This window comes from Manacus candei, unplaced genomic scaffold, assembly GCF_025592945.1.
Source record: "Manacus candei isolate 608988 ecotype Guabito, Panama unplaced genomic scaffold, ASM2559294v1 h1tg000027l, whole genome shotgun sequence".
Classification (NCBI taxonomy): domain Eukaryota; kingdom Metazoa; phylum Chordata; class Aves; order Passeriformes; family Pipridae; genus Manacus; species Manacus candei.
The window spans coordinates 7,891,225-7,906,240 of record NW_026138075.1 but is presented as its reverse complement, the minus strand read 5'-3'; the positions used below and the strand labels follow the sequence as shown (position 1 = coordinate 7,906,240).

At 37.0% G+C, this 15,016-nt stretch overlaps 2 protein-coding genes across 3 annotated transcripts in view; both read right to left on the bottom strand.

Annotated features, from left to right (window-relative positions):
- The window catches only part of ANXA1 (annexin A1), a 360,547-nt gene that overhangs the window by 176,421 nt on the left and 169,110 nt on the right, over nucleotides 1-15,016 (bottom strand). The gene's annotated exons all lie outside the window — the stretch shown is intronic.
- TMC1 (transmembrane channel like 1) overlaps nucleotides 1-15,016 on the bottom strand; it is a 54,840-nt gene that overhangs the window by 15,494 nt on the left and 24,330 nt on the right. The window contains exons 8-11 of the mRNA XM_051789360.1: nucleotides 11,523-11,621; nucleotides 8,893-9,035; nucleotides 6,256-6,400; nucleotides 4,048-4,242 (exon numbers count right to left, since the gene is read on the bottom strand). Of these exons, the coding sequence (XP_051645320.1) occupies nucleotides 4,048-4,242; nucleotides 6,256-6,400; nucleotides 8,893-9,035; nucleotides 11,523-11,621 (582 nt within the window). The remainder of the gene's footprint in view (nucleotides 1-4,047; nucleotides 4,243-6,255; nucleotides 6,401-8,892; nucleotides 9,036-11,522; nucleotides 11,622-15,016) is intronic.

Genomic DNA, 15,016 nt, shown 5'->3' with positions numbered 1-15,016 from the left:
TAATAAAAACCAAAATCCAGTCTTAAGTATCACAAGTTGTTTTCACAAAGGAAGAAAGATTTGAGAAGTCAGTTGCAATCTACTTTAGATGGATATAAGATTTTTTTTTCATTTCACATAAATTTCAAAAATATTCAAATGTTAATTATTCTGACCATAATCTACAATTTAACTAAAATTCTACTCTAACAGGACTTAACAAAACCTATCTCTAGTACTGGTTTATGCTATCATCTCTACCACATCTTCCCCAAAGACAGACAGATACTCTATAAAAAGCTTTCCTACAAAAATACTGCACTAAATTTAATTTATCTGAGATCTCACCTAAAATTAATTCTAGATGTCACAGAATCATAAAATCACAGAGTATCTCAAGTTGGAAGAGACTCATAAGGATCATCAAGTCCAACTCCCTGCTCTCCACAGAGCCCAAAGAAAGCCAAATAAATAAGTGTGTCATCCAGACACTCTTTGAACTCTGACAAGCTTAGTGCCCTGACTACTTCACAAGAGAGCCTGTTCCAGTGACTCACCACACTGTCTGTGAAGAACCTTTACCTAATGTCCAATCTGAATTTCCTCTGATGCAGCTTCATTCCCTTTCCTTGTGCTCTGTTGCTGTTTCCCAGAGAGAGCTCAGTGTCTGCCCCTCTGCTGCTGCCCTTTGATGGGATCACCACTCAGCCTGTTCTTCTCCAAGCTCAACAGGCCAAGAGACCTCAGCTGCTCCTCTTTAGTCTGGTCATCAAAGCCTTTCACCATCTTGGTCACTCTGGACATGCTCTAATATTTTGATTCTATTGAAGCACCCAAACTGCACACAGGACTCAAGCTGGGGACGCACCAGTGCAGAGCAGAGTGAGACAATCACCTCCCTCAACCTGCTGGCGATCCTGTGCCTGATGCACTCCTGGACATCATTGTCCCTTTTGGCTGACAGTGCTCTGCTGACTCATATTCAACTTTCATCTACTCAAACCCCTGGATATTTTTCTCTGGAGCTGCTCCCCTGCCTCTCATTCTTCCACTGGTACGTATACCCAGGATTACCCTATCCCATGTGCAGAATCCAACACTTATTCTTGTTAAATTTCATGTGGTTGGTGATTTCATATGGCCCAGCTCTCCATCTCATATCTCATCTCCTCAGTTTGTAAGAAAATTCAAATCAGTCCCTCTTCTTTCGGCCTGATTTTCTTAGAAACCTCTAATAAAATTAACTCATCATCTTAGCAGTATGGAAATGGAACAATTTTACTGGAACAAAACAAAACAAAGAACACAAGACATAACTAGTTTTTATGGAAAATTAAAAATACAACATAACTTATAAATGCTACAGAGGAGTGAGGCATTCCAGTAATGTGACATTCCTAAGTGATTGCTGAAAGTTATTTCAAGTCTACTTGAACCTTGTTGTTCTAATTAATTTTGCCAGCCATAAATGAAAAGGAATGAAAAAGTTTAAGAGTGCAGTTAATTACCTTCAATGTGAAATAACACTGTATTACAAAACATGTGTCTGTAAGGGACTAAAAACAATAAACAATAAACAGGAGATATTTTCTTGTTATAACTTGTTTCTAAGTTATAAAGGTTGTTAGAAAGCACAAAGATGTTTATTTGAGATTCATCATACCAGAACAACTAAGAAGAATAACTTGATTTAGTCACAAAAAAATTAATTGTTCACAGGACCGTAGTCTTCTAATTGTTCTGCAACAAGCTTTTCTGAGCCATGCTTGAATCCATTTTGCTAGAACAAGTATAAACTTTTTAAAAATTCTGATTTTCTGCTGCCAAGAGAGTTAAAACTGTTCTTGCTTCTTGGAAATAATATGGCAGCAGAAAGGCACTAAACCAACAAATAAATTCACTCACTTGCAAATGTGTATGTTCCTACTACTAAAAATTTACGTACATTTGACTGGTGTTCTTGATGAACAGAAGTAAATAGTTTTCTTTTTGTTTTTAGATTCTTGGTTTTTAATGACTTCTAGAGCTAACAAATGAGTTTGGGGGCTTTTTGCACTTGTAGGCAATTAGTGTATTCTGTGCATGGATTGTGGCACCCCCTGACAAATATGTAGATATTGTATTAATGATTACAGGAATTCACTGATGTTTATTTATTTATTTATTTAGATAGCGTTATTTGTAATTAGGATTATCTTGTTAAAGTAATAAGTCACTGTTACTCATAACATTCAAAAGAGAAACAACCAACTAAAAACTTGTAGCTATCATCTGTTGCATCACTTGGATTTATAACTTAAAAAGACAGGATTTACATTTGAATGACTGCTACCTTTTACCTTATTATATTAACAGTTCTGTTGAGTTTCATACATTAGTGCTTTGAATAAATTATCACTTATGAGAATTGTCCTATTTTCTGTGCTTATAGTAGGTGATGAGAGTTTGGTCGTAAAAGTATTCATTAATTTCTCTTTGTACTTAACTGCACAAACTTGATCTTAAGGTCTTCAAAGTATCTAACATAGTTTATACCACACTGTCTTAGTCACCATCAGACATAAGAAATTATGCTCAATATGGCCCAAAATGGCAACAAGTCAACTACAGATAGTGTGACTAACCACAAATTACTAAAATTCAGACTAATTGTAACCGGATGTGTATCCTGTTTATCAATAGGAATGTTGGGTCTTGTTGTGGTGCTGAAGAGTCTTAAATCAAAATCCTCACTGACTCCGGTGTCTCATATTCTCCCAAGGGAACAAGTCCCAGAGGCATAAGAGGAGATGTTCTGGGTCACACCAAAGGCTGGTGGAGGCCAACAGGTACCCAGGGATGAGCAATAACAGGACAAACATATATGAATAAGTCATAGACTACAACTACATTAAGTTTGGGAACTTGTTCATTCAGGTCTGTTCATTATGCATCAAGTAACACACAGAGTATTTCTCTTTTATGCCTTATATAAATCTTCCTTCACACAAAAGTAAATTTTGGTACCCATAGCACTGGCATCCATCATTTACCATTCCTTCCCTTTTGCTTTTTCTGAACCTGGCTTCTACTTAATTTATTTTATGTCCCTTAGTTCTCATACTGGAATACATAGTAAACATATTTTAGGAGAAAAGGTGTATTCTTTGGGCAGTACTACATATAGTACCTGTTAATTATATTGAAAGTTTTCTTGTTGTTACATGTGAGAGGCAGGACAGAAGGTACTGCTTTTTTTTCTCTCAAACATTCACTTTCTATATTTTTATTATTTTCTATATTTTTTACCACATATCTGAATTATGTCTGTTTTTTCTCATTTGCTTTCTGTCTCCATTTTTCCATGCCTTGACTGCTCATGCTCCCCATCTCCAAAGCACTTCTAATTTTGGGGAACAGATGCTATTAACATAAAAAGCGAAATGAGGCACAGCAATTTGAAAGTTGAAAAGTGAGAAATTATTACAAATGAAAATGCAAAGCTTTAAGGAGACAGAACGCAACATATTGATTTTTCAAAATATAAAAACCATGATGGGGTTCTAAATTTCAAAAGTATAAACTTTTCTCATATATTTTCAAAGATATAGTAGCATTAGGCACAGATTAGGCAAAAAGAAATTGTATAGGACCCTTGGATAGGGCAGATGGAATGGGAAGGCTTGAGTTTCAACCTCCTTCTACGCTGCAGAGTTGTATCCATGAGGCCCCAGATAATTTTGTGCCCACACACCAGTCACTTTGCTTGGGACAGTCTCAGAGGAAAGCATCAGGAAACTGGGTTCCTTGCGTAGAGCTTGTGAACTCATAGAGTGTCTGGAAAACAATCTTAAGAGCACAGAAGAGGAAACATAATGGCCTCAAATGGAAACTAAATACAAAGCATTGTATTGACGTTTGGAAGAAGCAACCAAGAAATTTTATGAAGCAGGAGTCAAAAGCAATTCTTTTGTTAGATATTTACCACCCATACTCAGAATTTTTAAATATCAGGAAAAAAATGCAACATGCAAAGCAGAGGAACACAGCTTCAAACCACATCTATCATAGAAATATGCTAGCACGAACTTCATTTCTTTCCCACCACCCGTAGTTCTCCAGACCTTCCAAGGCAAATTTCTGGGATCTTCTGACAACAAAAAAGATGAGGTAGCCACTTCCAGCAAGTGTGCATAGGGCTAAGAAGTTAGCAAGAACCCTCAGAAATCGAGTCAAGTGAATATTTTCTTCTTTTCGGCTCTCCTGCTCCTCCACGATTGCTTCCTGCACTTGTTAGAAAGAAAAAAATATTACAAATACTTTAATGATGAAGGCCCCATATTACTTCCTAAATTGTTAGAAGTCAGTTAAATAAATTATAAAGATGCAAATGCACATCTGCATTTCATGTTTTGAGATGAGCTTATACTATCTCATAAAGTCTTGTTTAGGCCTTGGTAAATTCTGGGGATTTGGCTCCCAGGGTTTGCTTTGCCTTTGTTGAGCGTGTCCCCACTGAGTCTTGTTACACTTGTACTCATGTGACAAGAAGGAACTAGTACGTTTTGTCAGCTTGCAAGGTGATATGTGGCTGAGTGACACAGTGTGATTATCTGTCAGCAAAGGAACTGTCACACTTTAAAAATGTGCATTCGTGAGAAAAGAGGAAAAAGTTTCATTCTGAAAGTCAGCAATTTGGAGGGAAAAAAAATACGGTCCAGATGTAGGAATCCCAGAAGAGGCAGACAGTGCAGACCTTCAGACTTCAGAATAGAATATTTGCCCCACATTTACCCTTGGCCATGACTGATAAATATTAAGACTGGTGTAACTCTAGTCTCCAGCTTTTTGCTGCAGAAGGAGTTTTTACTGTGGAGTGTCCTCATGAAAGGGAGTTTGGTTACAGAGATAAGTTGCCCAGAGGGGAAGCTGAACTCCTGCATTGTAATAATTGCCCTGCATGGCTCTGCTCTTTTTACAGCTTGCATTTGTCACATAAATGAAAGGAGATTGCGGCAGCTTTTGAACAGAACTCCAATGACCTCACCCAAGTCAAGACTTCACCCTTTATCTCTGAGATTCTTTGCTCATTTGCAAGGATCACTGTAAATCTTCCTGAGTTTATTTCTCAAAATTAAGCCTTTGTCTCAATTGATTTGTTATCTTTCCCAAATATCTTTCAGTATCTGACTCTAATAGGCAGACAGGGAAAGCTGACAGTTTCAGTGCTTTAAGTATGTATTTCTTCAGTATTTGTTTTCCTAGGATCTTTTCTTGATGACTTACGCTGACTTTAACTGCATTTATCTGTTATGCCTGCAGTTGAGAAGATGGGCAGGAGGCGCTGGTAAATTGGCAATATCCCTACTGTGGACAGGAAAGGTGGTGTGTGCAACTGAGCAGTGCAGCTGGTGCTTAGTCCTCCAGCTCCCCTCATGCATGTTGTCAGTGACACTCAAGCCTAGCATCTTCTTCATTGTCTGGCAACACTTTGCCAGTGTATTCCCTGCATATTATTACATGGAAAAATAAATTTTCCTTTACATGATACACAGACATGTCCCAGAGACCCCAGTGTGGAAACTCATTCTTTCACATTCAACATATGGAATATATCCCCTTCACTGTTTTCACTGTGATGCATCTAGCTCCTTGCCCCAGATTCCTCACACAGTGACTCTTGAAATCAACATACTTGTACAGTGAAAAGAGGCCTAAGAACATCTTACATTGTTTTGCAAATTGGGCTATATTTCGTAATTAATTTGAAAATAAAAACATTACATTGTGCAAGGAAAGTAATCTTCTTTTCTTACTGAAAAGCAGGTATACACTCAAAATTCTGAGGCCAATTCTTATGACATGATAAAAAGCCCTTTATAGATGATTCTATTATTTTATTTTATATCTCTTCTCTGTAACAAGAGAAGGTGGTAATGTGAGGTTAGCAATATATGACCAACATCCAAAAAAAATTTTTCCAGACAAGCACCATAGAAATTGGAAGTCATCAGAGATGAGAAAAAGGAAAATACTATTTTTACAGTAGAATAATTTTTCTATAGCTTGTGCTGTCAGCACGGAGGACACAAAACATGATAAACCCTTTTCTTCCAAAATTAAAATGAAAAAATAAGATGACAAGGCACAAAGACTCAGATTCAGAAGTGTATGATGCCAGTTTGAGTTCAAGTTTCTAGGCCCCAGGCACAACTTACACTTGGCCTTAGTTCCATCTGATTCACATTAATGTAAAAGACAAATATTGTTACCTCTCCTTAGTGAGCTCTGTTTTACCTTAAAGCTTGTTGTGATGGAGGCAAACTTATTATCTGCTGTCTCAGGATTGCCAATCAGGTAGTCCCAGCTTGTAAACATTTTCCAGCTGAAATTAAAGCTAGTATCATCTCCACCACCATCATCATTTGCATTTCTTGCCATTCTACAAAAGGCAGAAAGACACAGGAAGACCTTGTTAGAACTAGTTCTACTTGGCGAGCATGATTTTTAAATTGTTCCTTAGTTTTAACATTTTTCTGAAAAAAAACCCAAACAAACCAAACCCTGTATCATTCTTGCTGTCAGTTGTTATACTAAATTTTTTCTCAAATCAAAAAGAAACAAGAGAAAAGGATGGTGGTTTTCATATTTAGACAATTTATGGGCTCACAACACACAATTTGATGAGGAAGAATGAATGTACCTCATTAACACCTTGACAAAACTCTGCTCGATAAGAAACACAGTGGAAAAACAGTATCAAACAATCTCTTAAATAGAAAGCTGCAGAGCATCCTCAACTGCAATAGATTTTATTAGACACTTTGCAAAGAGAAAAAAGAGAAAAATTATAATAAATAAAATATTCTAAAAAAGTAGTCTAAAACCAAAACAAACAAATAAATACAAAAATCCCCAAAATAAATAAATATATCAAAGAGTATAATAAATATTCTAAAATAACAAGCCAGAACAAAATCTGGTTATAGAATACAAAATATCACTAATAGAGCTTTCTATCTCCTATACACATACACAAGAGATTTATAATAGTATGCAGAAACATTAGATTATTTCTTCAGAGAAATACTTTTTCAGATTTGGCTTAATCTGAACTACAAAATTTTCTGTTTCAAACAGTTGTCATTCATGTAATAACCATGGTCTTGCTTCTGCATAGCTGGTCACCTATTTCAAATCATTAAGCACAAGGATGAAGTGTATTGGTAGGGGAAAAATCATTAGGCCTTCAATAATGTATTTATTTATCAGTGACAAAAAGGCAACACCTATTTTAAAGCTCACTAGTGCAGCAGAGTTATGTTATTAATATTAGTATTAATGCATTCTACATACCACATTTTTAAGAGACCATATCCTCTCAAATCTAGGAGAAGAATAGTAAGCAAATAATACAGCAAATCCTTTGAGCTGCCATAAATCAATACCAGGGTTGGTTATATACAGAAGGATCAGAGATCATGGAAGATTCTTGGTAGAATCTGCCCTGTTTCTAGTTTATAGACTAAGATAATTCCTTCTCAAGAGTTTCTAATGAAATAATGAATAATCTTTTGGTTAGAATATAATTTCTTTGGGACCAGAAATGTTTCAATTTTATGTTGTGCACTTTAAGAACTGAAGAGAGTAACCCTTTATGTAAATATTTCCCTTAAAGAGAGTAACAGTGTTTATAATCCTCACTATCTCTTTCACATAGATATTTCCTTTCCCAGTTCTCAGTCAGCAGCAGAAAAATAGTAGCACCTCCTGTTACACTGCTCTTAGTTTCACTGCCCACTGTGGTTCTTTCTGGAGAAACAGAAAAGAGCAGAAAACTCTGCAAGCACTCTCATATGATTATCTAAATGTTGGTCAGCATTAGTGTCATATGGCCAGATGGAAAGTTAGCACATACAATGTATTTTCGACTCAAGGATATTCCCTTGTTTGGGCTATAGGGTTTTTCTGCTAGAAGGCATTTATTTATTTTTGTCTGAGTGACAGTCATTGAAATAAAATTATCTGAGACTAAAACTTTTCTAATCATTATAAAAAAATATTTTAAATATATTTTTGAACTAAATGAATTGCTTTTTTATTCTGGTAGGTTTTTTTCCTCTCCAAAAATACATGTATGTGACTGAAGACTTTCTGGTTTTTTCTTTTTTTTTTTTTCTGAAATGCTTCTTGCCCCACGTAGGAACCAGTTTGAAAGACAGAATGTGAATTAATCCAGTGCTCACGCAAATGAAAAATACTGCCTTCAGCATGAAACAGTGGCAATAGATTAACTGCATTTTTCTCTATATTTACAAATGTCTTTGAATCTTGACCTGCAACGCTCTGATTTTTTTCACCATAGGCATTTTGTGAAGCCACCGCTAGGGCTAACTGTATTACTGTGTTAGGTGGTCATTTTGCTTGAATCAAGGGTACTAAAGATTATAAAAAATGGCAGCATTTATTGCTGACTGTGAGCTACACATGGAATTATTTGCCATATGCTTCTTTCCTGCTTTGTAAAATAGTTTAGTTCACATAAGGTATCATTAAATGTAGAACAATTGAATTTCCTGAATGTTAGCTGACAAGTATCATGAAAAGATGCCAAGTATTTTAGAAAGATAGGCTAACAGCTCTCTTCCATACTTTATGCATTCATTTTTTATTCTGAAGATCAGGACAGAAGTGGGTTTTTTTTTCAGTAAAGATCTATTCCCACTTTCACAACACTGTAACACAAGCTTGTGCTGCAAAACAACAGAAAAATAATATAGGTTGAAGGAATCTTACACAACTTCGGCCTTGCACTTGATCTTGCATTGCCTTGTCCTTACAATTACCATATTTTTAAAAAGACAGTCTCGGGGGTCCATAGTGAAATTATTTGCTTCTTTGAATTACTTTATTCTAGAGCCAAGGAACACTTACGTTCGTATGACAATCATGAAGCTGTAGCCAATAGTCCCAACCCCAACAAGGAAATACGAAAGGGGCATCCTGAACTTCAACCATCCAATTGTCCTCTGGTTATTGTAATAACCGTAAAAGAGTACAGAATACTGTGCAAAGCCCTGAAAAGTCAGCAAAAATTATAATGTTAAATTTCTTAATTATGCTCATAGTCACCGACTGTAACAATAGCAATGTACTGAAATATTCACTTCAATGAAATCAAATCAGTTGTAAGCAAAACTATAATAAATATCACAGGATGGAAAAGGTCTCCTTTTTTAAAAAAAGACATAAAATATTTCATAGCAACTCCAAAATCTTTTATCTTTAAAACTCTTCGTGAACACTCTGTCTACAATTTAATGCGTCAAAACTTCTTCATCCACAAACTTCTTGTAAAGACAAAAGTATATTATTTTACAAAATTTATTTTTCAGATTGTGTGCAGATTAAATGCCAGATTTTTAACTTAATATTCATATTTCTAAAATTTACTTACATAGCCTATTTGATATTAACCAATAGGTTAATATTAACCAATAGGTAGCTGCATTTTATGGGTGATTATTCAGTAGGTAGGGTTTTTACACATTTAGAGTAAACTCCAAGGTTATAAAAATTGCAATATGAGTGCATTGGTTTTCTCAGCAATTAAAAGTGTATCTTCTTTTCTAAATATCTTAATAGGAACTGCCCTCTCTTCTACAGCTCAGATCACTGATTTTTTAGAATAATTTACTAGTATCTTATTAACTGTAAGAAATTGCTGGTATTGACATGGATAAAATATCTAAAACTTCCTGATAATTCTCAGAACAAGAACTCACCTCCTAGAAGAAGACCAAAGCCAGAGTCTTTACAAGCTCAGCTTAGCTCATGCACAGCAATGGCAAAGCTCCAGACAGACGTGAGGATTTCAAGTCAAATACACAGTATTTGAACATGTAATTGGAGGATGGACAATGCATTATTTTGATGGTAATACAACAGGCTGGGGGGGTTGTGAGTTAAAAAAGCCATGTTTCCCGTCTGTTTTTCAGTTGCCCATTTTCCTTAAAATTAATAACATCTTTCTCTTATATATTTTATATTATGAACTCTTTAAGTTGCTATATTTTGCAAAGTTAAAGATAATTCCTTCACTGTGTGTCATTCAGCATATTGATTCCTGGGCTTTGTCAAATGCATTTCACTGTAAAATTTGAAACAACTTTAGCTCTATAAAGGTAGGCATGCATGGAAGATATCTTTCATTCCCTTGTGAGCCAAGCATGAAAGAGTGTTGATCAAATATTTTATTGCAATAAGCTTTGAGAGTCCGATTTTTTTTATGTTTGGACTATTACCTGAAAAATATATGCTAAAATTGAATTCCAATTAATATCTATTAAAAGCCAAAAGTGTTTCTCTTTACCATGTCAACAATACAAATACAATTTCAAGCAAAAAAAAAATCTGCCTGTGCACCTCCTGGGATTGCCTGTGTAGGGCGGTAAAGCCTACACAGGTCTTTCACCCAGCATGGGCTGAATGTGACCTCAGAGGGGCCAGACTGACATAGAGATGCCACTTTTAGACATGAATTTTGCAGACAGCCGGAGGAGCTGAGCTGTAAACTGGAGTAACCTGTACCTGAGTTTATTTTTTCAAGAAATGGGTCTGCTTTCAACATTATATTCATTCTTGCTGTTGCTAAAACAACTGAAGTGCTAAAAGATATGTAAAGGCATTACTCTTTAAAAGTCTTGGAACTTCTTTTCAGAATGGAAGGAGTGCAGGGGACTGAGGAAGAAATCACACTTAGTTCAATGGATGCTGCTTCCATGAACCTGAAGGAAAACTTCAGGTTGTGTGTTTTCACAGATGGAATACCCTAGGATGACATTGACTGCACACCATAGAGAAATGTAAGTCTTCTAAACAACATGTTGTAATAACAAATTTCACCAGCTGACTTTACACAAAGTTGTACCATCTTTATATATAAAGACATTAACTATAGAGATCTGCCACAATAAGATAAAATTGTTATTTTCAGGAAGAAAAAGCAGTATGACATATTTAGAAGTATATCATTAGCTTATCAGTACAGGTTAGACTGGGAATCACATCAACAGTAAAGCATTATAATATGCTTCTCAATTCAGCTAAAATATCTGCATGTTCTGTAAGACTGGAAAAAAACTAAAAGCAACATGCTTTGTTTTAGAAAAAGAATACAGATGTGTTTCTTTTTAATTTAATTTCCTTTTTTTTTCCTAAGTCACACTGCATTTTAAAATTCAGGATCTTAGTCATACAAAAGCAGAAGACCAAATTCCTGCATAAGAAATGGCAAACCAGAGATGGCAAACCATCTTTGAGGTATTTCCCCATGTGTCTTTGGATTGCTACATATACTTGAGCTTGTGAACATACAGCTTTGCTATGTGTTTTGTCTGAAGGAAACATCTATACAGAGAGCTTGTGAAAAAAATATGTAAACTAATTCTATTGCCAATTATCTCTAGAAATAATTCATATTAAATCACTGAATATTAAACAATGAAGTATTTATGAATAAAAGAGTCATATGAATATGAAGTATTGCAAGATTATGGACTTACACTAAAATCCCAGAGAGTAGCAAAGTTCATAGCAGTTGCTTCTTCAGCTCTTGGGACGGTTTTTCTAGGTAAAGAGCCATATGGCTTACCCATCAAAGCCTGAAACCAAAAAATGAGAGTGATTTACATATTAAAGCAAAATATTAAGGAAGGGAAGGAAGGGAGAGTGATTTGTCATTTCTTAGGAAGACTTGTTTTATGCTCCTAAACTCCTTAGCGAGAATGACGTACTTGTACAACTCCTTTCATGGATCCTCACATTAGTGATTCAAACTGTCCCTAACATATACATTCAATGGTGTTTTCTAAATATAAAGTTCCACTAGGCTCAATGGATTATCAAACTATGTCTCTTACATTTAAAGGCAACACAGAAGTCCAAACAGAACACCAAAATCAATGGTGTTTTTCTTACAGAGAAGAACAGAAGATTAATTTTTCTTGCATTATGGATTTTATTGGGTGTTTTTTTTAATTGAAATGTGTGGGAAGATGGCAGGGAATCAGTTTTTGGATTCTGACAATCCCATTGCTACTGGGAAGATGCTTGCTCAGGTACAGTATATGTCCTCTTCCAGGGTTAACATGAAAACTGTTGGGCATTTTGTCTGTTTTGGCTTCTAAGGAAAATGGATCATGCTATTGAAATGCTGTACTAGGAATTTGTTGGAAATTCCTACCTGATTGTTTCCCATCTGCTTACTAGAAAATAAGAAAGATAAGAGGATATGGAATATTCAAATCAGGGAGATGGCGCATAATTTTAATTCCATAAAAGTCCTGCTTTCAGGAGGACAATATGATGGCTCAAAGGAACCCAAACAATATTACATTTCATAGAAGTAATATCTGTTTGAATTACATCTGCTCTAAGTACCATTACTAATTGTAATGCTGCAAACAATACAAAGCATGACAGGTCTCTCTCATGAATTTACAGCCCAATTGGGTCTTATCACCATGTGAGTATTACATTTGAAAATATCCTCTGAGCCCCATAAAGAATCTTCCTACTGCAATGCACATATTAGTCAAGATACTCCACTTGGCTTCTTCTTAGTCTCAGTTCCTTTACTCAGTTCTCCATAAAATCACCAAAACAAAAAAAAAAAAAAAAAAAAAAAAAAAAAACAAAAAAAAAAAACAAAAAAGCCCAAAACAATCAAACAAAATCATACCTATGTCATCCCAGACATAGGAAAACACACTTTCAGTGGACAACCCTATATACATTTTACCTTTTTCTGTCATGTCTATTTCAAGGCATCTCTCTGTAGAGACAATTGTCCACAAAGAAAGTACACCTTTACAGGCTTAGTATACTTTAATAGTTTCAAATGGATCACAAAGAGATTAAAAACTTATTTAGGGGTCCAATCCTATGAAATCTCACAGAATCACATGATACACTGAGTTGGAAAGGACACACAAGGACCATTGAGTCCAACCCTTAACCCTGCACAGGATAATCCCCAAGAGTCACACCACATGTCCAAGAGTATCATTCAAACACTTCTTGAACTCTGTCAGGCTTGGTATTGTGACCACTTCCCTGTGGAGCCTCTTCCAGCACCCAACTACCCTCTGGCTGAAGAACCTTTTTCTAATATCCAACCTAAACCTCCCCTGACACAACTTCAGGCCATTCCCTCAGGTCCTGTCACTGGTTAACACAGAGAACAGATCAGTGCCTGCCCTTTTCTTCCCCTCACAAGGAAGTTGTAGACTGCAATGAGGTCTCCCCTCAGTCTCCTCTTCTACAGGCTGAATACATCAAGTAATCTCAGCCACTCCTCATACGGCTTCCCTTCAAGGCCCTTCACCATCTTCGCAGCCCTCCTTTTGACACTCTCTAATAGCTTAATATCTTTCTTATATTGTGGTGCCCAAAACTGCCACAACATTCAAGGTGAGGCCCCACCAGTGCAGAGCAGAGCAAGACAATCCCCTCCCTCACCCAGCTGGGGATGCTTGGCCTGATTCTTCCCAGAACACGGTTGGCCTTCCTGGCTGCCAGGGCACTGCTGACTCATATTCAACTTGCTGTTGATCCCCAGATCCCTCTCCATGACACTGCTTTCCAGCATCTCATTCTTCAGTCTATACCAACAGCCAGGGATGCCCCATCCCAGGTGCAGAATCCATCACTTCCTCTTGTTGAACTTCATATGATTAGAGATTGCCCATCTCTCTAATTTGTCAAGGTCTCTCTGCAGGACCTCCCAGCCTTTGAGAGAGTCAACAGCTCCTCCCAGTTTTGCACTGTCTACCAATGTGCTTAGTATCCTTTCCAATCTTATGTCCCAGTCATTTATGAAGATGTTGAAGAGCACATCTTCATAAGATGGAGCCCTACAGAATCCCACTAGTGACAGATCATTGATGTTACTTCAGTCACTATTACTCTCTGTGCTTGACCCATGAGCCAATTGCTCACCTACCACATGATGTGTTTATCCAGCTGTCTGCTAGACATTTTGTCTAGAAGGATGCTGTGAGAGACAGTATCAAAAGCTTTACTAAAATCCGAAAGGATTACATCAACTGGCTTCACTTGAGCAACCAGATGGGTTACCTTTCATAAGACTAAATCAGGTTTGACAAGCAGGACTTTCCTCTCATGAAGCCATGCTGGCTGTGACCAGGGACTGCATTGTCTTTCGTATGTTTTGCAATACCTCCCAGAATAATCTTCTCCATAACTTTACCAGGCACTGAAGTGAGATTGACAGGCCTGTAGTTTCCAAGATCCTTCTTGGTCTACTTGAAAATAGGAACAATGTTCACCAGTTTCCAGTCAGCTGGGACCTCTCCAGATTCTCAAGACCACTCAAAAATCATCCAAAGAGATTTTGTGATGACTTCAGCCAGTTTTTTGAGGATTCTGGGATGAATCCCATCAGGCCCCATAGATTGGTAGGGATCCAGCTGGAGCAGCAGATCCCGCACAATTTCTGGGTCAACTGGGAGCTGATCAATCGCGCAGTCACACTCCTTCAGCTCAGGGCATTGAGACCCCTTGATCCATTACTGATGTTGAAGACAGAGGCAAAGAAAGTGTTAAACACCTCTGTACCTTTTTGTGAGGTGACCATCCTCATCCTGTAATGGGTTGATAATATTTCTATACTGCCTATTGCCATTGATAGATTTGAAAAAACCCTTTTTATTGTCCTCCACATTTCTGGCCAGTTGCAACTCCAGTCAAGCTTTGGCCACATGAATTTTCTCCCTACGATGGCAAGCAGCATCTCTGAATTCATCCAGTCTCACTTGGCCTTGCTTCCACAGGGCATATACCTTCCTTTTTTTCTGTCTTTCCAAGGAAGATCCCTGCCCAGCCATGCTGGCCTTCTGACTTGACTGCTTCACTTCCAACATTTGGGAATTGCCTGCTCCTGTGCCCTTAGGAGGTGGTCTGAAAGTGACCAACACTGATGGACCTCAGCAGCTGCAAAAACAGTTCTCCCAGGGGACCTTCCTTACTAATTCCG